Source organism: Rhinatrema bivittatum, chromosome 2 (genome assembly GCF_901001135.1).
Source record: "Rhinatrema bivittatum chromosome 2, aRhiBiv1.1, whole genome shotgun sequence".
In the NCBI taxonomy this organism is placed as follows: Eukaryota; Metazoa; Chordata; class Amphibia; order Gymnophiona; family Rhinatrematidae; genus Rhinatrema; species Rhinatrema bivittatum.
The window spans coordinates 589,934,675-589,959,284 of NC_042616.1; the positions used below are offsets into that span (position 1 = coordinate 589,934,675).

The 24,610-nt window shown below is 44.8% G+C and overlaps 1 protein-coding gene across 1 annotated transcript in view; it reads right to left on the bottom strand.

Annotated features, from left to right (window-relative positions):
- Window positions 1-24,610, bottom strand: part of SMCHD1 (structural maintenance of chromosomes flexible hinge domain containing 1) — a 1,156,633-nt gene that overhangs the window by 1,047,292 nt on the left and 84,731 nt on the right. The window contains 4 exon segments of the mRNA XM_029591083.1: window positions 14,779-14,898; window positions 15,360-15,474; window positions 19,695-19,825; window positions 19,916-19,998. Coding sequence (XP_029446943.1) covers window positions 14,779-14,898; window positions 15,360-15,474; window positions 19,695-19,825; window positions 19,916-19,998 — 449 coding nt within the window.

A 24,610-nucleotide genomic window follows, 5' to 3' on the forward strand; every position in this document is an offset into this window, starting at 1 on the left:
ACCAAGTCTGTCTTGGCCAATGGAGGGGGGGGGGGCGCTATGAAAATCACAGTCCTTTTCTTCCCTGAGCTTCAACAAAGTCTTTGCAACCAGTGGAACTGAAGGATACGCATATAGATGTCCCTGGCCTTGAATGAGGGTTAAGGGATTCAAGGCTAGTTTGCCATGCACGCTGTAAGTGGAACAGAAAAGAGGGACCTTCCTGTTCCGGGGGCCGTGAATAGGTCTACCTCCAGGCTACCTTACAGGTGGAAGATCTGATTCTCCACACTGATCCAGGGACCACTCATGAGGTTTGAAGGACTGACTCAGTCTTTCTGCCACCCTGTTGTCCAGATTGCAAGATGGGTGGCCTTGAGCACCATCCGTTGAGAGCCCAGCCCAAACCTGGAACGCTTTGTGACACAGAAAGGTAGGATCCTGTACCTCCCTGCTTCTTGACATAATACATCACCAGTTGGTGGTCCATCTGGATCAGTACAATTTTATTGGACAGCCAATTTCTGAAAGCCCATAGTGCATACAGAGTTGCCCAGAGCTCCAGGAAGTTTATCTGGTAGATGTTCCCATGCAGACCAGAAGTCCTAGGTACAAAGCCCATTTACATGAGCTCCCCAACCCAGGTTGGATGCATCCGTGGTTAAGAAAATTTGCACTGGAGGAATTTGGAAGGGATCACCTGTACCAAACTGGAAATGTCCTGCCACCAAAACAGAGTGTCTCAGAGCAAAGGAGTGACTCTGATGCAATCCTGAAGATCCTGAATGGCTTGCCGCTACTAGGACCGCAAGGTCATTGGCCATGATGCATAAAAAGCATTATTTAAAATAACCACTAAGGAATGTAATGATATTAGCAAAAATTAATTTATATCATGCCTCATTCTTCCAGAAATGAACAAAAAAGTACCATGGATATCTACATTCCAACATACATCTTATATAACAAAAAAAAGTGTGTTAAGAAATTATTCTAAATTATTTTAAATTAAATTTTTATGGAAGAGATTGGTTTCATGTAACAAAAGCTTTTTACCATCCCGGTACTCAAAGCCCCACAGTTCAATATAATCATGAACCAATCACCTTCCTCACTGTAATGTCCATATTTTTATTGAGAAAAAAATTATAAAAAATTCAAAAAATAATTCCTTGAAAATTTGTGCAAACGTGGTACTCCTACATTAATCTCATATCAATTCATGAAGTAACAAATTTCTGGCATCAAGTTTAGAAAATGGCATCAAAAGAATAGCTTTACTGCCCTCCCAACAAGGCCACGTTTCGAATTAAATCCTTCATCAGGAGAAGTTGTCTTCTTTGCTGTGGTGCCAATCATCCAATGCTGAATCCAATGCTGTAATCATCTCCTTCGCTTGAAACGCTCACTGAATATGTAAGCAGAACGACAGCTAACGTCCATTTCATGGTTTATATACCCATCATGTTTTTTCCAATTGTTTTTTTCATAGACTCCTGTTCTCATTGGTTAGTTTGAGGTCACATGATGGATATATAAACTAAGAAATGGAAGTTAGCTGTCGCTCTGCTTACATATTCAGTGTTTCAAGCGAAGGAGATGAGGATTATAGCACTGGATGATCAGCACCACAACAAAGACGATAACGTCCCCTGACGAATGATTTAATTAGAAACGTGGCCTCGGGAGGGCAGTAAGCTAGGGGCGTGGGATAAACACTGTGGATCCATAAAATCAAGAGGCCGTCAATAAAGAGTGGGTGGCTCGCCAGAATGACGGCTACTGCCTGGAGATAATACCCTTATTCAATAAACATACACATGGTTACTGTGACTCCAACATCACTCTAAGCTACAACAGCAAGAGGAAATGTGGAAAAAAGGATTCGCACTCACAAAGTGGGGAGTAGCTGGCTTGTTACGGCGGTTACTACCCCAAACCAAATAAGCCTGATACTTCACTTTCAATACATATCCAGCATAGCTCTCTGCTTCAACGGCAGGGGAGAAGAAAACCTGATACTTCACGCATAGCTCTCTGCTTCAACGGCAGGGGAGAAGAAAAACTGATACTTCACGCATATCCAGCATAGCTCTCTGCTTCAACGGCAGGGGAGAAGAAAAAAGGATTCGCACTCACAAAGCGGGGAGTAGCTGGCTTGTTACGGCGGTTACTACCCCAAACCAAATAAGCCTGATACTTCACTTTCAATGCATATCCTGCTTCAACCGCAGGGGAGAAGAAAAACTAATACTTCACGCATTTCCAGCATAGCTCTATACTTCAACGGCAGGGGAGAAGAAAAACTGATACTACACGCATATCCAGCATAGCTCCCTGCTTCAACGGCAGGGGAGAAGAAAAACAACCAATAAGGGCTGAATAACACAGTCTGGGTAAAACAAATAAACATGGGTGTAGCTTGCTTATTGCGGCGGTTACTACCCCTACTACCCCTAACTAATCAAGCTTGATATTTCACTTGGTTGCAGCTCCATCACTGCTCTCTACATTAATGGTGGGGGTGGAAGGGAAATAGAACCAAAGAGCTAAGAGAAACAGATAAGTATGAGAAAAAAATGTGAAGCTTGCTGGGCAGACTGGATGGGCCGTTTGGTCTTCTTCTGCCGTCATTTCTATGTTTCTATGTTTCTATGTTTCTATATCTTTTGATGCCAGAAATGTTACTTCATGAACTGATGATTAAACATTAATTGATATTAGATTAATGTAGGAGCACCACTTTTGCACAAATTCTCAAGGAATTGTTTTTTTAATTTTTTATAATTTGTTTTTTTCTCAATAAAAATATAGATGTTACAGTCAGGAATGTGGTTGATGGTTCATGATTATATGTAACTGTGGGGCTTTGAGTACCGGAATGGTAACAGCCTTTATGTTATATGAAACCATCAATCTCTTCCATAAAAATGTAATTTAAAATAATTTAGAATAATTTAATAAAAAAAACTTTGTAATATAAAATGCATATTGGGATGTAGGTATCCATGGTATTTTTTTGTTCATTTCTGGAAGACTGAGGAATGATGTTAGTTAATTTTTGCATAAAAAAGCATGCCATGGGGGTGAAAATGAACAGTAGCAGCCATGTAGCCCAACAGCCTCAACATGTACCAAGGGGGTAACTGCTGACTCTCTTGGATCTCTGTCACATGGCCATCAGGGTGACAGCCCACTGCTGCAGGAGAAAAACTCTGGCCTGAGTCATGTCTAGCAGAGCTTCAATAAACTCCAATTGAGGTGATGGGCAGTAGCAAGACTTGGAGTAAGTTGATAAACCCTAGTAACTCCAGTACCCAGATGGTTATGCACACAGACTCTTCAGCTCCTGCCCAAGATGTGCTCTTGATCAGCCAATCGTTAGATAGGGATACACATACACCCCCAGTCTGCGTAGGTGCACTGCCACCACAGCTAAACATTGTGTGAAGACACATGGTATGGACGCAAGCCCAAACAGAACACGATACTGTAGGTGCAGGTCTCCCACCACAAATCTGAGATACTTCCTTAGACTGGGGAAGATCTCAATGTGAGTGTAGGCATCTTTTAGATCGAGAGAACAAAGAAAGTCCCTTTTCTGCAGGAAGGGGATTCAAGGTGCCCACGGAAATCATCTTGAACTTTGTTCAAGGCCTTTAGGTTCAAGATGAGACAGAGCTCCTTGTTTTCTTTGGAATTAGGAAGTGCCTGGAGTAAAATCCCTGCCCTCTCTGCCCTGGTTAAACAGCCAATCTGGTCATTAAAACGAAAGAGAATTCCAAAAGCAGTACTTCCTGATATGGTATGAGCCCCCAAGATAAGCTCGGGAAAAAAAAAATCTGTCAGCTGCGCTGGAAGCACTGGCTGTGAGTAGCTTACGCTTCCAGCACATGTCTTTCAGCGCAGTACTGGAAGCACCAGAACTGAGGTAAGATGTTACTTCACTCCTGGCAGGGTTTTTTCTGATGCAAGCAGGTTAATAGATATCACTGACAGAGGATGCAGGTGGGTAGTGAGTCAGGTGGGAGGGAAGCAGGGTGCCATTTCAAAATTTAAACATGGGGAAGAAAGGGGTGGAGGCAATCTGTGACCCATCCCCAAAACTAATTTTATTCTTTACATGTGTTGGGTCTGGGGAGTTTGCAATGCTCAGCCCGTCAGGGCCATTTTGAACATATTGGGGTGAGATTCAGGATGCAGGTCTATAAATTATTTTTTTTTTTCTTATTTTCATATTTTTAAAAAAATATCTAAGTTGCAAGTTATCCAGCCACATTAGGCTGGATAACAAAAACCTAACCTATAATATTCAAACATAGCTAGATAATTTTAGGCAGGTATGTTCATAGCAGATCATTTATCCCACTGAATATATGGGACAAGTTATCCAGCTAACTTACCTGTTAAAGAGCTTACTTAATATTAATTTTTTGATTGTTGTGGAGAAGCCTACACTAAACAACCAACCAAAACAGTAGCATCGTGTGTCAGTAAATCTTTAAATGAACATGACCTTTCCTGGAATGATATGGCAGCAACTCAACTTCGTATTACGCAAAATTCACACAGGATGTAAAGCTGAATAATGCTAGCAGCCGCAAACCATAACCTCAAGTCGCCAGCGTCCCTTCCACCTTATTGAGCATATTTATGCATACATCATCCGTTAAAGAAACACCAGAACCATTATTGGAATAATAAGGCCGCAGCTTTATTTAACACCTGATTAAAATCTAACAATTGGTACCCGAGCCGGTATGTGTCTCCGCTGCTGCCCACCGTGAGGACCAAGCATGGGCCCCCTGCCTTGTCCCCAAGCAAGGGGGCCCCGACCATCGGTGCATGTCGTGCCCCCACTTTGCTCCGCCCAAAGCGCCGATTGGCTGCCACCGGCACTACTTGCAAGATGCCCCACAGGCTCGGGTAACCGCCAAGAACATGAGGCAGGGCAGACCCTTGCCTCGTGTCCCCCACTAACCAAACAGCTGCGGGGCCATGGCTTTTTTCGTAAATCCATCTCTATGGCGTCCTGGAGAGCATTGTTAAAGATATCGTAACCAATGTCAGACAGGTGTACTCTATCCGGTCTGAACAGACCCTGGCAAAGATAGTCCGCCCACTGGTGCCTTATCTGTTGACCGCGAGTTTCTGTATCCAGGCACTGATCTGCCAGTTAACTTTCTTCGACCCCTACTCCATAGTCTGGAGTCTTTCCACTTAGGCCGCAGGATAATGTCTAACGGCATTCGAGTACCAGTCGAATAGCTTAGCGAAGTCTCTTTTTGCCTTTATCAGCTGCTTGCATGACAATGAGCACAAGTCACTCCCCCCAGATGTATTATGACATCCGGAGCAGCCCTCGAGATTCTCAGGCACCGTAGAAGGGGCAATAACTGGTCCCAGCGCATACCAGGCTTTCCCATCCATGTGATGACCCACTCGTGAGGTGTCAATCCTAAATGTAATCCATAGGGTCATTTCTGTGCTCTCCTAGCCGCCCAATGTATATATGAGCGAGTGATCAATGATCCAAGCTACGCATTGCGCCTGAGGCAGATCTGCAAGATAGAAAAATTAAGACTTTTTAGAGGTGCTCACTGTCTAATTGGACGTATGTATTTACTGCATCAGATCGCCATCGTCCAATTCTCTGTATCGTGGTTGCTTGAAGTCCTGCTTGTAGCTGCACCGATTCTGAAAGACTGTGTGGTGAATTTTTGTGTGTCCAAACCCATTTTTGCTACTGCAGTTTTGAGTACTGCAACTAATTAATATCTGGTTAGTGGGGTCCTGTCAGCATGTACAATAGGTGCAACCCCCCCGGTTTGGCCGCACTGCCAGGGATTTCTTTGTATTGTGTATCGGGCAAGTGTCACATGCCTCGACACTCGACAAAGTGGCCCCTTTTCCGGACTTCTGTATCATGATAGTTAACATACCAGGAGTCCACAACACATTCCTTAGAAGTATGCCACTGTTTGCCTGTGTCATTTTTGTTGGCAGCGACCAACTCGCCCACTCGAAAGGCTCAAATGAATGTGAGTGAAAATGCAAGCCGAAATAAATCTATTTAGAAATTGGATGAGCAGATTGATGCTAATAGTGCCCAAAGGGTCCTCAAAAAGTTGTGTGTGACGGGGTGTCATCTGTCGATGGTTGGCCCCACCTTCTTCGACCATCCTGTCAACATCTTCTTCAGAATGAAGGACTTGGTGGGGTCTCCCCACCCATGCACTTTTAGAAAGTGTGACAGGCCTGCCAAGGGTTTAGCTACGGAACATCTGGATACTCCCTTCTCCTTAGCCATGGAGACAAGTTTGACGATTAGGTCATCAGCAACCGGTCCTTGACTCCACTCGTTTCTCCTCAGGAATTCCATCACATGGTCGTAGCTTCGGCTGTATGACGTCCATGTAGATGGTGCGACGGATCGCCGGACTAAATCGAAGGTGGTTGCAGACCAATCTTCCATAAGTGTGCTGGCACATGTGTCCCCACTTCGTCCGCTGTAGGTACCTGCTTATGAAACAAATCCCATTTAGCACAAGATAGGCCATCAGCAACACCGTTACATACCCCTGGAACATGCCTAGCTCGCAACGTTGTATTGCTGCACAAAGCAGCTAATACTACTTCCCTAAGGAGATTGACAACCTTCGGGCACTTGGTCGATTGAGAGTTCAATACCGAACTACTGCTTGGTTGATGCAACAGAATATTATGTGCTTGTTTTTTTTGGAGTCTGTCACTCCATAATACCAGTGCTACCCATATAGGGAAGAGTTTCACAAATGTTATGTTCTTTGTGAGTCCGATGTTGACCCATTCCACTGGCCACAACTCCGCGCACCTTGGCAGAATGCTCTGAAATCTCAACCCCCCCCCCCCCCCCCCCCCCCCCCCGACACATCCATGTGAATGTCCAGATCTTTGCTAGAAAGCAAGGGTGTCCCTGTAGAATGGATATGCCACTGAATTTTTTGAGGAATGAGCTCCACACAGTAAAATCTGTATGTCTGGCCCTTGACCCTCTTAAGTAGTGATGGGGACACTGTACCCAGACTGTGGCTGCTGCCAGTCTTCTCATAAAAGCTCTTCCCATGGGAATTACGTGACATGCGAAGTTCAATGTTCTTAAGATGGATGGTGTAACTCGTAGTGTTATCTTCTTTGCCGTTGCTGCCTGCTGTATCATTATGCACATTTTTTCAACTTTTTTCCTCGGGAGCCCAGCAACCATCTTGTTTGAATCCATTTCAATGCAGAGGAAGCAAATGATCGTTGCTAGACCTTCTGTTTTGCTGTGTGCCAAAGGCATGCTGAAATCCTCAGCGACGGACTGGAAATCATGGAGCAAGCGAGCACAGGTGTCAGAATTTCTTGGATCCACAAACAAAATGTCTAAATAGTGAATGATGTTACTTGATGCTGTCTTCTATGCTGCCACCCAATGCAGGAATGAGCTAAATAGCTCGAAATAAGCGCATGAGACAGAACATCCCATAGCATACATCGAAGTAATATTGATTCCTGAATGTAAACCCCAATAATAGGAAACTTCTTGAGTGGACCGGAAGTTGTCTAAAGGCTGTCCGATTTTGCCATTAGCGCGCCCACGCCACATATTCTGAGTAGCGCCAGTACCAAATCAAAGAATGTGTACTAAACAGAGCACTCCTCTGGGGGTAGATGGTCATTGACGGACGCTCCTGAAAGGTATGATTCTGAATGAGACTACATTTGCCCTTCACTTTCTAGGAGAATCACCGACAATGGTGAAAGGAACATGTTTTGGAATGGTTGCTGTGGAAAAGGACCTGCCATCCTTCCAAGTGCTACCTCGATATCTAGCTTTTTTTGCACTATGTCGGCGTGTTGCGTCACTGAGGTTAAGTAGCTAGTTTTTGTTCCTTTTATCTGGCCTTGGAATGGAATGATGAATCCTTCCCAAAATCCTCGCCAAATCCTCTGTGCGTTTTTGCAGCAGGGGTAGCGCTCCAACCATGCTATCATTGCTTCTAACTTGATGGGTGATGGTGCTTTTTCAAATTGCAGAGTTTCACCATGCTTTAACATTACTCCCAGTCGCAGGTTTTTTGGAACACTTCATTACTGGGTGTGGAGCTGTGCAGGATGAACAAATATGTTTGCATTTACAGTCCTGGAATGTGCATGTTGCCTTGTTATAGCGCCAGCATGTGCCATCCTGACTGAGTGCCTGTTGGAAGATGACCCTCTCATGGTCCTTGAGCGTGCTCCCGCATCGCCCACTTTTAGTGTCATCTGTTTCACCCACAGGCTAACCTCCTGAGTTCCCCATGACATGAAGCGATTCTGTTCCATCTTGTCACGGAATTTCTCGTCCAAATTGAGCCAGGCCCAACTTTCGAGCTCTTGTACGCTTCGAGAATATTCTCTGCATAACTTAACATGGGACCGTATTGAGAAGGGTCCAGTTGTCCCACCATGCTTGTCATGTATAGGAAAGCTCTTATCCAGTTAACGATATTTTTTGAACCCTCTTCTCCTTTTCCAGATGTGCAGGTCCATCCTTCGAGTTCTTTTTATCATCTGTCCTTCGCCATCCTTGCAGGATGCTAAATATGTCTATGTATGTCTGTTTTCGTATTTTTTTGCGTAATGTTTGGGCACGCTTTCCCATAGCTTTGATAAGGAAGTGAGTGCTGGGGGGCCTCTGGACTCCTTGTCGGCTGCCTTTACCGCAGGCTGTGGGTTGCTGTTACTTGTGGAGTCCGAAGAAAATGCAGAAGAACTGTCCGAGCTGGAACTTGTTCTACGCTTACACTTCGCTTTGCACTCCTCGCCAGCTGTCAAATTAGTGTTTTCAACGCCTGTGCCACCCGACTTCCACCCCATCCCCCCATCCTCATCTCAAGACTCACCCACATTGCTGCCTCCCATCTGCGCTGATTGCTCTGCGGGGTTGGTGGTTGCCCTTTCATCTGCGTTTTGCATTTCATGGCGCATTCCCATGTCAGTTTGCGCCACTGCTTCAGCTTGTCCGGTCGCTGCTGTTGGGGCATTAGTGTGGACTTCGGATAACCCTCTTATACCGTCACCTTCCGCTGCTCTCGCTCCACTTGCATTAAACTGTGAAAAGACTCCTGTGGAGGGAAGGTTCCTTGTGCGGGTGCACACCAATGCCATCAAGGCGAATAAGGGTTTTGGCTGCTCATCCTACCATATGCTGCATAATTCCATGGACACCTCGCTTGGCCCCATCCTGGGAATGGGCCGGGTGCGTTGGGACCCCATGGAGATTTCTGATGCCAGTTTGCGCTGTCGAAGTTCTGATATGTTGAATGAGGGGCAGGGTATGGCTGGCTGCCGTGTCAGGGCTGTCCTTGCATCCATCCTAGGAAAGAGGTGGTGGCTCGACTTTCAGTGGAACCAGGTACCCCTCTATGCTGGTATGTCTTTGGTATTCATTCCAGCTGGCTTGCGGCTGTGGATCTCCATGGAGGCTCTGGTGCCATGTGTGAGAAGCCGACGCCCTGTCAGAGTTGTGTGGCTGTGGCTCTAAACTCCATGGCCCCTTCTACCCTTGTCTCCATAGGGTGGCTGACGTCGTGTCGCTTGTTTGTGATTCGACTGAGGTGCCCGCCCGCTGGTCTGTCAGCTCTCAACTTGTTCCTCGTCCGCCCCGACCTCTTCTTGACTGCTCGCCGTTCTTGTCACTTTCTTCGCTGAGAGGTCTCTTGCCTTGCGGGCAGCGTGGTCTCTGCATTTGTAATTTCAGCAATGTCTCTCTCCTTCAAAGCTCTTGAATGCAATCTGCATCTTGGCTCTTCAACCGCTGCCATGGTGCCCGTGGGAGTGTTGAGGGCTGGACCAGAGGCCATTTTGGATCTTGGATTGTTCCTGAGACAACAGTAGCTGCAAAAAAAGTCCCTGGAGGTCCAGCGGGGGTCCAGAGCAATCTCCTGCACTCGGGCCGTCGGCTGCCACAGATAGCCTTGCCCTTACGATGTCACAGGGGCTGACCAATGGCACCAGTAGCCCCTGCGACATCGTAAGGACAAGGCCATTTTGAGTCATAGCAGGCCATTTTGAGTCATAGCAGGCCATTTTGAGTCATAGCAGGCCCGACAGCATGGAGGGAGAGATCGCTCACTTAAAAAATCTCTGCTTAAAAAAACATCTCCTTTAAAAATCCACGTTAGATGTTAGTAATCCCTTAAATTACAGACCAATTTCATCACTTCCTCTTGTTGCTAAGGTAATAGAAGGGATCGTTTTGAAGCAATTAACTGATTTCCTTGAGAAGAATGACATTTTGAGTCCTCATCAATTTGGTTTCCGTCGTGGGCTTAGTACTGAACTACTTTTGATCTCACTGGTTGATTCCATTAAACGGAGTCTTGATAATGGACATCAGTTCATTCTAGTTTCACTTGACATTACCTCAGCCTTTGATTCCATTGACCATCAAATTTTACTTTTTCGTCTTCGGGAATGCGGTATTTCAGGAACAGTACTCAATTGGTTTAAGAGTTATTTGTTTGAGTGTTCACAAGTCATTCGATTTAATAACTCTTGCTCTGTGTCTCAGCAGGTGAAGGTTGGGGTGCCACAGGGTTCAGCCCTTTCGGCAATGTTGTTCAATATATATCTTGCCCCCATCACCAAGTTGCTTGCTACCATTTCGGATGGGTTTAAGATCTATGCTGATGACATTCAGTTTTATATAAAAGTCCAGAATTCATGGCAGGACACAATGAATTCTATAACCATTTGTTTAGATTCCGTTAAAAGATGGTTGAAACATAATAAGTTGTTGTTAAACCCTGGTAAGACCACAATGTTACTAATTCATCGACCTCATTTTGTACCCTCACAAGACACCATTTCAATAGATAATTTTTCATTTTCTCTTACTAAACCCATTAAGAGTCTAGGAATTATGATTGATTCTACCTTATCTTTCAAACCTCATATAAAATCACTGATTAAATCAGGTTTCTTTAAACTTCGATTGTTAGGTGGCCTACGTCATTTGCTGTACGAAAAAGATTTCTTGACGGCTGTCCGTGTCATTATTTTTCCGCACATTGATTACTGTAATGGGTTATACATTGGCTTACCGAAATGTTTAACTCAATCAGTACAACTCTTATTAAATTCAGCTGCTAGGCTGGTTTCTCACACAAAGCATCATGAAAGGATCTTGCCAACTCTATGTAGACTTAACTGGTTGCCAGTGAATGAACGTATAGTGTTCAAGATAGGTACGTTAATTTACAAGCTTCATGTGTCAGATTCTACTTTTTGGTTTAATGCCTTGCTGCGGAGCTATAATCCAGTTAGATGTTTGAGATCTTCACAACATCGTTTGTTAGAGATTCCCTCAGTTTGTCATGCACGATTACTCTGCACTAGGGAGACCTCCTTCTCTATAGCGGCACCCATTCAATGGAACCTTCTTCCTTTTGATCTCAGATCTTTAGAAGATGTCAAAAAGTTTAAAATGTCACTTAAGGAATATCTGCTCCATCGTGCGTTTAATAATAAATAATGCAGTTTGAATGTTTTTAAATCTGCTCATTAAATCTGCCTATCATAGCAATTATGTTGTTTTAATTATCGTGATTCCTCTTTTGGAATCTTGTTTTGATATTTGTAACATCAAATGTACCATTAATATTTGGTATTTTGCTTTTGGTTTCTGTGAAACTAAAATTTGTGGTTTGTGTTGTATTTTATTTTGTATGTATTTTATATATCGCCTAGGCCTTTTTAAGTGTTAGGCGATTAATAACTTTTAATAAATGAAATGAAATGCTCGCGGGACCCCGCTGGACCACCAGGGACTTTTAGTAAGTCTTGGGGAGGGATCGGGATGGTTGGGGGGGGGGGGGGGTGTAAAAGTAAAATTTAAGGGTTGGGGTGGTTTTTTCCCCGATTTGCAGGTTTTTCCCAATTCATGTTTTTTTTTTAATTCGTTTTTCCGGGTTCGGGTTCCAGTTTCGTTTTTGGCAAAAAAAAACGATCCGTGGGAAAACAAGTTTTCCCACGAAGCACCCGAACCAAAACCTGACCCGAGCCAGAAAACGAAGCTCATCTCTAGCAGGTACTGCACTATATACAATTGATAAGCCACAATGTGAGCATTCAGCATAGAACTCTGGAAAAAAACTTTCTACCCAAAAGAGGATATGGTTAGTGCAGTTAATGTAGCTGGGTTTAAAAAAGGTTTGGATAAGTTCTTGGAGGAGAAGATCATTAACTGCTATTAATCATGTTGACTTAGGGAATAGCCACAGCTATTACTGGCATTAGTAGCATGGGATCTACTTAGTGCTTGAGTACTTGCCAGGTACCTGTAAGCCTGGATTGGCCACTGTGGAAACAGGATGCTGGGCCTGATGGACCCTTGGTCTGACCCAGTCTGGCAATTTCTTATGTTATGTTCTAAAGGTGTCCAGGGGCTTTGAATTTTTTCCTAGAGGAATACTGGAGATCGCATGACTTCTTGGCCCTCTTGAAAGCCAATTCCATAAAGAAAGTTGTGAAGAAGCTGGATCACACCAAAATAAGGATCTAGTTGCTCACTGAACTTCTGGCCACAAACAGGCAAGTATTAGGAATCTGTCACATCCTGGATTGGATACCTTAGAACAACTTGGGCATTAGAATTGCCACAAAATCTTCTGGAAGCTGCAGGAGCTATAGAAGCCCAAAAACCTGAGTCCTCAAGTACACCTCTTTCCTAACCCTGATACCTAGGACATTTGCCAACTTATCTACAAATCTAGAATCACAAATATCCTCAGGAGGGGAAGAGTGCCACAGTTAGGGGTTGCGACACCACTGAACCTTCCTCCAATGACAATAGTGGAATGCTAATCAATGACTAATGATGAAGATAGCAACCAAGGCAGAGGGGACACAGCCAGAAGGGAGGCTAACCTAGCTGAAGCTTCCTCATCATCTAACTCAAGATGGTTCCCAATCACAGGAGGCGGCCTGCCCAACTACTGAGGGCTAACAACTATACTGGCTACTCTTGAGATTGGATCTCTATTTAGTTCCACACCCCAATGTAGTCAATCTGAATGAATACCTAGTTGGCAGAGGCTCCAAGACCCCTCTATTTTCAAGAGATAAAGAGACAAATTATTCACCAACTCAGTAAACTGGTCCACTGGCTGAGGGTATTATTGAGACTGGACTTGAATAAACATCTTTTTTAGAAACCCATATAGGTTCTTCTTCACTTTACCGGAAAAGACTGACGTACTCTGCTCCAAAGAGAGATTGGGCTCAATTGCTGCTCTGCACCAACTGGATTGAACTCCAAGTCAGGAACTCCATTGTGGCCTCCCATGCTGAAGAGTTTTCATCCAAGCGCACTTCTCCCCAGTGGTGCAGTCAACATAGGCTTAGCTGGAGTCTCAAGTCTCTGCACCAATGGCACTTTAGAATGGGTGCACTATGCCAACGCAACCAACAGTGCCATGGAGAGTGATAGAACAGATGGGTTGGTGTCATGTGGACTTTCTGTGCCATGAACAACCATGGTGCTTGTGCCATCGTGGCCCCAACTGCCTTAGGTGCCAACAACATACCCTAACCATTCGGTCATGCGTCTCATTATCTTTGGCTCCAAAGGGGCCCACCACAGAGACAGGCCCTGTTTAGGTGCCTTCTTCCATGCCTCTTCCAGCACCTAGAGCTCCTGTGTCTTATTCAACCCCGAGCCTGAGGTGAATCTGGGAACCAGTGCCAAGAGGAAGGAGCAGAGAGGAGGGAAACCCCGACCCAGCTCAGCGTGGCAAGAGCTTAAGGATATTCTGCTTCAGAATGAAGCATGTTTCCAATGTCCAGCCTCATGCCAGCACTAACCCTTATGCACTCTCAGGTCCCACATCTTCCAGATGCAAAACTGCTGAGACTTGGGGAACACGCGACCATGGTTTTAGTAATTAACCATACCACTGTATAGTCGGCACTCAGACACTTGTAGCAGACCTCATAGGAATCTGTAATGGACATACAGCACCCGCAGATGGCCTTGAAGCGATAGTGGATTTCTTATGAGCTTGGCCTTCACAAAATTGCTGTTGAGAGGCTGGCAAGACAGTGAAGAGCTAAAAAAATAGAAAAAAAAGAAGACTAACGAGGCAGACAAAAATGTCTGAATATAAAAAAATGAGAGGGTAACACATCTGGGTGGAGGTTAAAATAAAGTCAGACAGAGGGGCTCACGAGGCTGTGCACGCATATCTCCTGCACTTGGGCTGTCGGCTGCCAGTAATCAAAATGGCAGCCGGTAGCCCCTGTGACATAGTAAGGGCAAAGGGCTGTCGGCGCCATTTTGATTACTGGCAGCCAACGACCCACATGCAGGAGATCACTCCCAGACCCCCGCTGGACCACCAGGGACTTTTGGCAGGTCTTGGGGGGGGATCAGGAGGGTGGGGGGTTTTTTTGTTTTGGTTTATTTTTCAGAAAGAGAATGATAAAAGTTTTCTGATCTGGGGAGTGGACCGAAATGGCCCTCCCCAGACCCGAAAATGAAATGGGGACAAAACATTTTATGCACTCCCCTAATTCGCTCAATAAGATGCACAGACACCCGGGAACAGAGCCGGTTTATAGCACACCATTTTTTTTTTTTTTTAATTTTCCCCCTCTGAATCTTAGGTGCGTCCTATGGTCAGGTGCATCTTATGGAGCGAAAAATACGGTATATCCTACCTTTCCTATATCTTTGACCTTGAAAGCAAAGTTAATTTAGGTAATAGGAAAAAAAAGCATTTTTGCAATTTTTACCTTTCGGTTTCTAATAAATCCACTGTATATCGATTCTTTATTTCTCTCTTTTTTTTCAAAATCCTCTTTGGAAAGAACAAGCTCATGCACATCTTGAGATTCCTTAGGTTTACTTATCATCTGTTCAATTTGAAGGAAAAACATGTATTATTTTTCTTTCAATGTTCAGCCACCATGGATTTTCTACTAGCTTTACAATTTGTTGAAACCATCTTATAAACAAAAGTACAAAATATTTAGTTACACACGTGCTGTATACAGAGACAATATTGCCAGCAGATAAATGCCAACAGAAGAAGAGCCATGGGTTCCCCTCCTCGATGAGCTAGCCAATTCCACAGCCCAAGTAAACCAGATTCTAGAAGCAGCTTTGTAGTAATCCCTCAGCCAGAGAAAAGCATTTAAGATATGAAAATTGACAAATGAACAAAACAAGGCAACAATAGAAAGACACTACAAAGGGTGGTGCAGTACACCTCAGTTATTGACTTCTACTGTCAACATAGTAAAGTGTAATGTGCAAGTAATTCTAATAGATGAGCCCAAAAGAAAAACAGTAACAAAATGAATCTTATACTTACTCTGACTGATTGTCCAACAAAAAAGACAGCTTGTTTGCCTCCAACACCAAAATATGAGATGTCACTATTCAGACTACGAGGGACAGGTGCGGGCCGTATATATCCAGAATGATCACTACAAGAAAGAAAAAAAAAGGCTCAAGAGAAAAGATGTACCTTTACCAGCCTACAATACAACATTTTAATCAATGAAAAGCTAATGTAATTTACAATGCCTTGACAGCATAGAGGCTTATCTGTAGCTGGTGCTCTCTGTGGACAGCCAGCCACACAAGTGAGTGAAATATTATGTATTGTTATTTTCTCTCTCCCAAGCTCAGAAAAAAAAAAATCTGAGCACGCACGAGACTTCCTGCACTTGTGTCACTATGCTAGTTCAGTCTATTTCCAAGCTAGCTTCAACTTTACAAGGAGATGGAAGGGATTATGTGGCTGTTTGTTCTGCTGTCCACAGAGAGCACTAGCTATAAGTAAACATCTATGCTTTCTCTGTGGCCGAGCAGAAACAAAGTCAGCCAGACAAATGGGGACTCCCTAACTTAGGGTTGTGAAGTTCACTATAATTTTTTTTTAATCCTGCACCCCAAAGAGATGGGAGGAGGAAAGCTGAAGCATCTATTTAAATAGATTTTTTTAGCACGGTCTTCATCCAGACAGTAGCGGTTTGTGAAAGCCTGTAATGACCATCATGTAGTCGCTCTGCATATATCTATCTATCTTCAACTGATGCAGATTGAATATGTGCCATTAAAGATGCTCGCACCTGTTGTGCCTTAATTCTGTGCAGAAAATCTTTCACCGCTGAGAAACAGTGTGAGATACATGGAATGATCCATGTTGATGTTTGTTTTAAACACCAGAAGCCCTTTCTTGGGTCCTTTAAAACTGAGAAATAATTGCAAACACTTTCTAAAGAATTTAATTCTGTTTAAACAGAATAGCACTCTTCTACAATCTAACATATGAAGAGCTTGATGTACTGACAATGAGTAAAGTCTGGTGGGGGAGGGGGGGGAAATCAGGGAGCATAAGAGACTGATTGAAATGGAACTGTGCAACTACCGGGTTAAGAACTCTGGATGTGTTCTTAAAACTACTCTATTCTTAAAAAATTGGGTTTATGTGGTATAGCACACCATAGCTTGAAATTTGCTGACTCTACAAGCTGAAGTAACTATTAGGAATAAGGTTTTCCATGTTAAGTACTTCAGATCAGTCATTGCTAGAAGTTCAGATAGAGGTTTCATTAATTACGACAGTATCACATTTAAATCCTACTGTGATGGTAGAACCTTGACTGGAGGTCTTAATTGGTATAATCTCTTTATAAAAAACATGAAACTAGAGGATGGTGAGAGAAGATGACTTTCTGAACATTAATATGCTGCACTCAAATGCCTTCCAACTGAATTGAACTTCAACCCAGAATTAGCTAGGTGCAATAGATATTTAATAGAATGGAAGAGGGCAGGAATTAAGATCAATGTTGCATTCCACACACCAGGAACCTTTTTTACTTGCAATTATAAGAACACCCAGCTCAGGCAGGCAGTAGACATATTATGTATCAACTCGCCTTCAATTTCCTGTTGTTAGAGAATGAAAGTTGGGGTAAAGCAGCGTGCCCTCTAGTTGAGTTAGAAGATTTGGGAAATTCTTTAGTTGTAGAAGGGGAAACTTGCCACTCTAACCAAAGAAACCATAGCTGACAAGGCCAAAAAAAAGCCATTATCATCATCTCTCCTATGTCTTTTCTCAGGAATTGGAAGGTATGCATACATTTAACCTTTGGTTCCAAGGAATTGAAAATATATCTGAAGCCAATGAGTCTTGAGCTGGTCTCTTGGAACCGTAATGCGGAAGTTTATAGTTTGGAGGAAATGCAAAAAGATCTATTTTCAGAGACCCCCATTGGCGGAACAATTGATCTAATATACTATGATGTAGAGACCACTGGTGTGGTTGGAGACTACTCAAAGTATCTTCCATGATGTTTTTCCCCGAGCTATTGATTTTGAATAGAGGAATCTTTATTTGCACCCATGTCCATATTTTGTGAGCTTCCTTGCATAGCTGCAAGGACCCTGTTTCTCCTTGTTTATGTAAAATATTGCTATTTGACTGTCTGTCTATTTGGAAGACAGACTATAGTATCCATGTCTCAAAAATCTGACGTGCTCTGCATATGGCTCTTAGTTCTAGGAGAATGATATGCAAATTGAACGTTGTAAATGTCTCATTTTCTTTGTGCTCAGATTGTGTCAAGATGAATTCCCAAACCTTGGTGTGAGGCACCTGTGGTTATATTACTCTGAATTTTTGGAAAACAAAAACTGAATCCTTATTTAACACCACTGTCCAATCTAAAGACTGAGTTGCTTGGTTATAAGAATTTTGGAAGAGGATGGCTATGTTGATTCCAATGAAACTAGAGATACCACTGAGCCTGTCTCATGTTCAGATGTGCTAGAGTAATTCGGTACCCTGTTGATGCCATATGGCACAACATTCTTGTAAAAGTTCTGATTGTAACCGGACAACAACAAAAATCTTGGACATGGGCTATCAGCTTGTTCATCCTGTTCTAAAGAAACCCTTTGCCTTGAGTGCTCAGCCATGTGTGGCTTTTTATTATCACACCTTTCAGCCACTTCAAAACAGATTTATTGGTACTTCCCTGACCCCAAAGGTCTCAGTTTAAGTTTGTACCTGAAACAGTGGTGGATGAAGTGACTTGCCCAGGATTACAAAAAGCAGCAGTGAGATTTGCACCCTGGCATCCCTGGTTTATAGACCACTGCTCTAACCATTCGGCTACTCCTCTACTCCTGTGTATTCATGGAAAACAGTTACTCTGAGATCTTCATATTTCAAGGGTGGAAAAATTTTCTACACCTAAGTACTAACAAAAAAAAAAAAACCACAACTCTGCCCAATATTTTTCCTTTCTTGCTTTCATTATTTTTCCTTATTTTCTCTAATCTACTCAGCTTTGTATCTTGCCATTTTTTGTTTGCTTATGTGATTTTTGCACATTTGGTCTGTTTTCTCCCTCTGCCTTTTCCCCTCTCATCCTCTTCTTGCTAGTATCTCTGCCTAGTCCCCTCCCCTCATTTTTTACTGCAGGCCAGCAGCAGCAGCAGTGATCCAGAGAGATATCTCTGGATCAGGACCAGCAGACGTTCACCCCAAGTTGTAGTCAGGTGGCAGCTCTTCCCAAACTTTGGCCCAACACAGTAGTTCCTCCCATGCCCACATCCACTGCAGTGGTAATTTCTTGTGGGACCTTTGTTTTGGTGTTTTCTGCTTTTTTTCTGCTCCAGGCCCACCAGTTCCTCCTGGGTCGCCAGAAGACACCAGGTACAAATTTTTAGACTCCCAGGAATTTTCCACCCAAGATCACTTTTCAGCTTGATGCACATCACTATCTCACCTCATCACATACTACTGTTATAGTTGTATCTTATAAACTTTTAAACTAATGCTAACTTACTGATAAATATATGTCAAAAAATAGCACAGAGGCAGGCAGCTTTAAACCTGGTGTGCCACAAACAAGTCTTATTTTCAGGACATTCCCAATGAATATACACGAGTTATATATGCATACCATGGAGGCAGTGTGTACATGCATATAAACTTCATGCATATTCATTTTACACATCCTGAAAACCAGATCTGTTTGTGGCACTCCAGGAACAGGAGTCGCCTATCCTGAAATAGCATTTAAGCATCAAATCAAAGATGATATACCTAAACACCCTTCCATTTCAGGATCACTATTTAAATCTTGATTTTATTTTGCTTCATTTTAATTATTTCAACCATATATGAACATGGTCTAGTGGCAGCTGTGCAAAAACCACACAACACTACTCTTCTTCCTCCACCTCTAATTCATTAACAAAATTTAAGCTGGAAAGAAATGTAAAATTCTCTCCATGTGCGTTTAATCTGCTTAAAAGATGTATATTCATTGTTACGTTGATAGATACTATTAGCAATTCCTCTGATGCGCTCCACTGTCAATATTTGCCAAAGCAAGAGCTTAAACAGCATTAGGAATAACTATAAAGTAATTTAACACTTTCTTTTTGCCAAAGAAAAAAACACTATAAAAATGATTTTTTTTAATGTATATACTGCACCTTCAACAAAGCCATCAAGGCAGTTTATAAAAAAAGCATCCATAAAATACATAAACAAAAAACAGGTTTCCTAGTATTTGAGAAATTGATGGCCTGCATACATATAGATACGTCATTAGTACAGATTACAGTAATAAGGACAGTGATCATTTATGTGAGGAAATAAAGAGAAACAAAGGTGTCTAACCTTTCAAAGTCACTTTTTCGTGTAAATTTTGACAATCTATACACAGCCCAGTTGTTAAGTTGTTTGGAGGTCATCCCTCTACCATTGTCAATTACAGCAACAGCTGATTTTCCTTGCAAGTCATCAAATAGCTGTAGAACAAAAAACATACATATTTACACCTACAAAAGTGAACAGCAAAACAACTATGTAAACATAAAAAACAAATTTTTACTACTTACCAGTCTTATCTGTATGCTACGAATATCTTTATTATGAGCAGTTGCTGATAATGAATTGTCGATCAATTCTGCAAGGGCAAACGCTTAAAAATAAAGAAAATACAAATTCAATACCTTCTCTCTGTTCTGAAGAAATAGCACTGATTTTTTTTTGTGAAAATCTGCACTACAACAGTGACAAACTAATGTTCATGAACTACCTGGCTCATATCTTGCAATACTGTGCATTAGAAAAGGTATATTTAAAATATACATTGGGAACTCCACAAGGCTCTGCTTAAGAAATCAGGCAATAGACGTATTATAGCACTATAAAGGTTTTCTGAAGATGGTAGCTACAACAGCATTATAGAAGGATGATTAAAATGTTATATGAAAATTATTCCTTACCTGCTAATTTTCGTTCCTGTAGTACCATGGATCAGTCCAGACGGTGGGTTATGTTCCCCATCCAGCAGATGGAGTCAGAACAGATTTCTGGGGGGAGGTCCTATATTACCTCACCACCCAGTATCTAGCCTAGCAAAGCCAAGCCGAAAGGAAGAGAGGGATCAAGTAAGTAGATTCAATGAAAAATAAACTGTTAGAGAACCACAATGAGAACCTCAACAGAAAACTTGCCAACACATAAATACTGAACAACAGACCCTGGATGTCCAGGATGAGTAGAAATATCAGGAGAGTACAGTCGAGCAGAGGTATCCCAACACAAATCAAATCCCCCAAACTAAAGGGAGGGTGTCTGGACTGATCCATGGTACTACAGGAACGAAAATTAGCAGGTAAGGAATAATTTTCATTTCCCTGTACGTACCAGGATCAGTCCAGACGGTGGGATGTACCCAAGCTTCCCTCCTATGGGTGGGCCGTAGATAGCCCTGCTCGGATGACTCGATCCCCGAAAGAACAGTCTGGCTTTGCGAAAACATCCAGACGATAATGTCTCGCAAAAGTATGAAGCGACTTCCAGGTCACCGCTCTGCAAATCTCCTGAGCAGACACAGAGCTTGTCTCTGCCCAGGACGCCGCTTGCGCGCGAATGGAATGGGCCTTAACCCCCAAGGGAGGTTGCTTACCGGCCCCGATATACGCCGACGCAATCGTCCCCTTCAGCCAGCGAGCGATAGAGGCCTTGGATGCCATGTGTCCCTTTCTAGGTCCCGACCAGAGTACGAAGAGATGGTCGGATAATCGGAACTCATTTGTGGCTTCCAGGTAACGCAACAAGCATCGCTTCACGTCCAAGACACGGAGATCCCTAGGATCGCTGGGTTTAAAGGAAGGTAACTCGACCGACTGATTAAGATGGAAGGCCGAAACCACCTTGGGAAGAAAAGATGGAACCGTGCGTAGAGACACTCCCTCATCCGTGAAACGGAGGTACAGTTCGCGACAGGATAGCGCCTGCAGCTCTGATATACGTCGCGCTGAACTGATTGCCACCAAGAAGATATCTTAAAAGTCAGATCCTTGAGAGAGGAGAGTCGCAAGGGCTCAAAATGCGAACCACTAAGTGCCCGCAGGACTAAGTTCAGGTTCCAGGAAGGACAAGGAGGACGTAACGGAGGCTTCAAATGTCGTACCCCTTTGAGGAAACGGCCAACATCCGGATGGGAGGAGAGACGTGACCCCTCCCCACCATGCAAGAGGGCGCCCAGCGCCGCGACCTGAACCCGGACCGAGTTATAAGCGAGGCCCAGATCCAGTCCCTGCTGCAGGAACGAGAGAACTTGCGGAATCGACGCGTTGGTTGGCTGAATGTCATGAGATCCGCACCAAGTCTCAAAGACCTTCCAAACCCGGATATAAGTTACCGAAGTAGACCTTTTACGTGCGAGCAGTAGAGTCGAAATGACCTCCTCCTGGTAGCCTCTGCGCCTCAGCTTGCGCCTCTCAAAAGCCAAGCTGCTAGACAGAAGCGATCGGCCTCCTCCAAAAATATAGGGCCCTGCCGAAGCAGCCGTGGAATGTGGCTGAGACGTAGAGGGCCTTCCGTGGCTAGGAGAAGCAGATCCGCGAACCACGGGTTGGCGAGGCCACTCCGGCGCCACGAGGACTACCGGGTCAGTGGTGATTTTCTATCCTTCAAACTACCTTCCCCACAAGAGGCCACGGTGGAAAGACATACAGTAGGACGTGTCGCGGCCACGGCAAAACTAGAGCATCGATTCCCTCTGCGCCGCGTTCTCTTCTGCGGCTGAAGAACCGCGGAGCCTTTGCATTGCTTGCGGTGGCCATGAGATCCATGTGGGGACACCCCCATCGGGAGACTATCAAATCCATCGCCTCCCCCGAGAGCTCCCACTCCCCGGGGTCCAGGTGTTGACGACTTAGAAAGTCCGCCTGTATATTGTCCACCCCTGCAATGTGGGAGGCTGCTAGATTCAGGAGGTGTCTTTCCGCCCAGTGCATCAATTTGTCCGCTTCCAAGGAGACTTGGAGACTTCTCGGGCCCCCCCTGCCTGTTGATATAGGACACCGTGGTCGCATTGTCCGATAGGATCCTGACCGCTCTGTGGCGCAGCCGTGGGAGAAACCCTTTTAAAGCTAGGTGCACCGCTCTGGTCTCCAATCGGTTGATGGGCCACCGGGCCTGTTCCGCCGTCCATCGGCCCTGCAGAGAACTTTCCTGACAGACCACTCCCCAGCCTGAAAGGCTGGCATCCATGGTAACCACTATCCACTCCAGCATCTCCAGGGAGATTCCCCGAGCTAGGTTTTGGGGTTGTAGCCACCACTGAAGACTGTATTTATCGGGACCGGAAGGACCATGTGGTAATCCCGTGAGGCCGGTTTCCATCTGGAGAGCAGAGCCCTCTGAAGAGGCCGTAGGTGAGCAAAAGCCCACGGGACGAGATCGATAGTGGAGGCCATGGTGCCCAGGAGCTGGAGGTAATCCCACGCCGTGGGTTCCCGGAGATCCGAGAATCACAGGACCTGATCGCGAAGGGACTGTGCCCTTTCCTTTTTGAGGAACACGATACCCTCTTTCGTGTCGAAATGTGCTCCCAGAAAATCCAGGGACTGGGAAGGGACCAGGTGACTTTTGGTATAATTGACAATCCACCCGAGCGATCGGAGCATACGAAGGACTCTGTCGACCGCCCGGCATCCCTGATCCCAGGATTTCGCCCGTATGAGCCAGTCGTCCAGGTAGGGATGTACCAGGATGCCCTCCCGGCGCAACGCCGCTGCCACCACTACCATGATCTTCGTGAAGACACATGGAGCCGTGGCCAGGCCGAAAGGTAAGGCACGGAACTGAAAATGGCGACCCATGATCTTGAATCGTAGGTACCGCTGATGATCCCTGTGGATAGGAATATGCAAGTAGGCCTCAGTAAGATCCAATGAAGCTAGGAATTCCCCTCGATGTACCGCTGCCAGTACCGATCGAAGAGTTTCCATGCGGAAACGAGGAACCCGCAGGAACCTGTTCACCAACTTGAGATCCAGGATGGGACAAAAAGTACCCTCCTTCTTTGGAACCATAAAGTAGATGGAGTAATGACCCCGCCCCAACTCGGAGGCCGGAACCGGTACTATCGCTCCCAGCGCTGAAAGCCGGTCGAGGGTGTGAGAAACCGCCTCTTGCTTGTAGCGGGATCCGCAAGGAGAGAAAAGGAACCTGTCTCTTGGCGGATGGACAAAATCCAATGCGTAGCCGTGCTTTAGAATATCCAGAACCCACTGGTCCGACGTTATTTGGACCCACGCGCTGTAAAAAAGAGCGATCAGACCCCCAGCCGAGGAACCGGGTCGTGGGTCCGCCTGGCATCATTGGTTAGACTTGTTGGAGGTCGAATTAGAGGAACCCCCGTCCCTGTCCCTCCCTGCCGGGACGGCGCCCTCGAAAGGGCCGGTTCCATGAATCTGAACGAGAGGACAGGTTCCTAGGAGGTTGCTGACGCGTGTTTCGTGTCCTCCGCTGATTCCTGTATCGATACCTAGAGGAAGAGGAAGTAAACCTCGAGGACCGTGGACAATCTTCCGGAGGTTTATGCACTGCATTCTCATTTAGAGACTTAATGATCTGATCTAAATCTTCACCAAAGAGAAAACTTACCCTTGAAGGGGAGGTATCCCAGGCGGGTTTTAGAGGATGCATCCGCCGACCAGTTTTGTAGCCAGAGTAGGCGCCGAGACGAGACTGCTGCCACCATGGAGCGAGCAAGCACTCTAAGTAAATCATAGAAGGCATCCGCCCCGTATGCCATCACGGCCTCCAGTCGGTCCGCCTCTGGCAAGTCCTGCGAGGTGAGCAGCTGCTGTACCCAGTGCAACCCTGCTCTCTGTGCCAGAGCACTGCAAATAGCAGCTCGCATTCCCAGTGCGAAGACCTCAAAAATCCTCTTGAGATAGACTTCCAATTTTCTGTCCTGAGTGTCTTTCAGAGCCATACCTCCCGTGACCGGTATGGTGGTGTGTTTGGTCACCGCCGATACTGCCGAATCCACAGCGGGAACTTTTAGGATGTCCAGGAAATCCTGTGGTAGTGGATAGAGCTTATCCATCGCCCTACTCACCCTGAGGGTCGCCTCAGGGGTATCCCACTCCCGGGAAATGAGTTGAAGAAAAGAAGGATGGGTGGGAAAGGCTTTGGCTAGAGGCCTGCTAGCAGAGGATCTCCCTTCCTGACGTTTGGCTGTGTTCCGACCGGTTCCAGGGGGGGATCGATGTCCATTTCCGTTAATA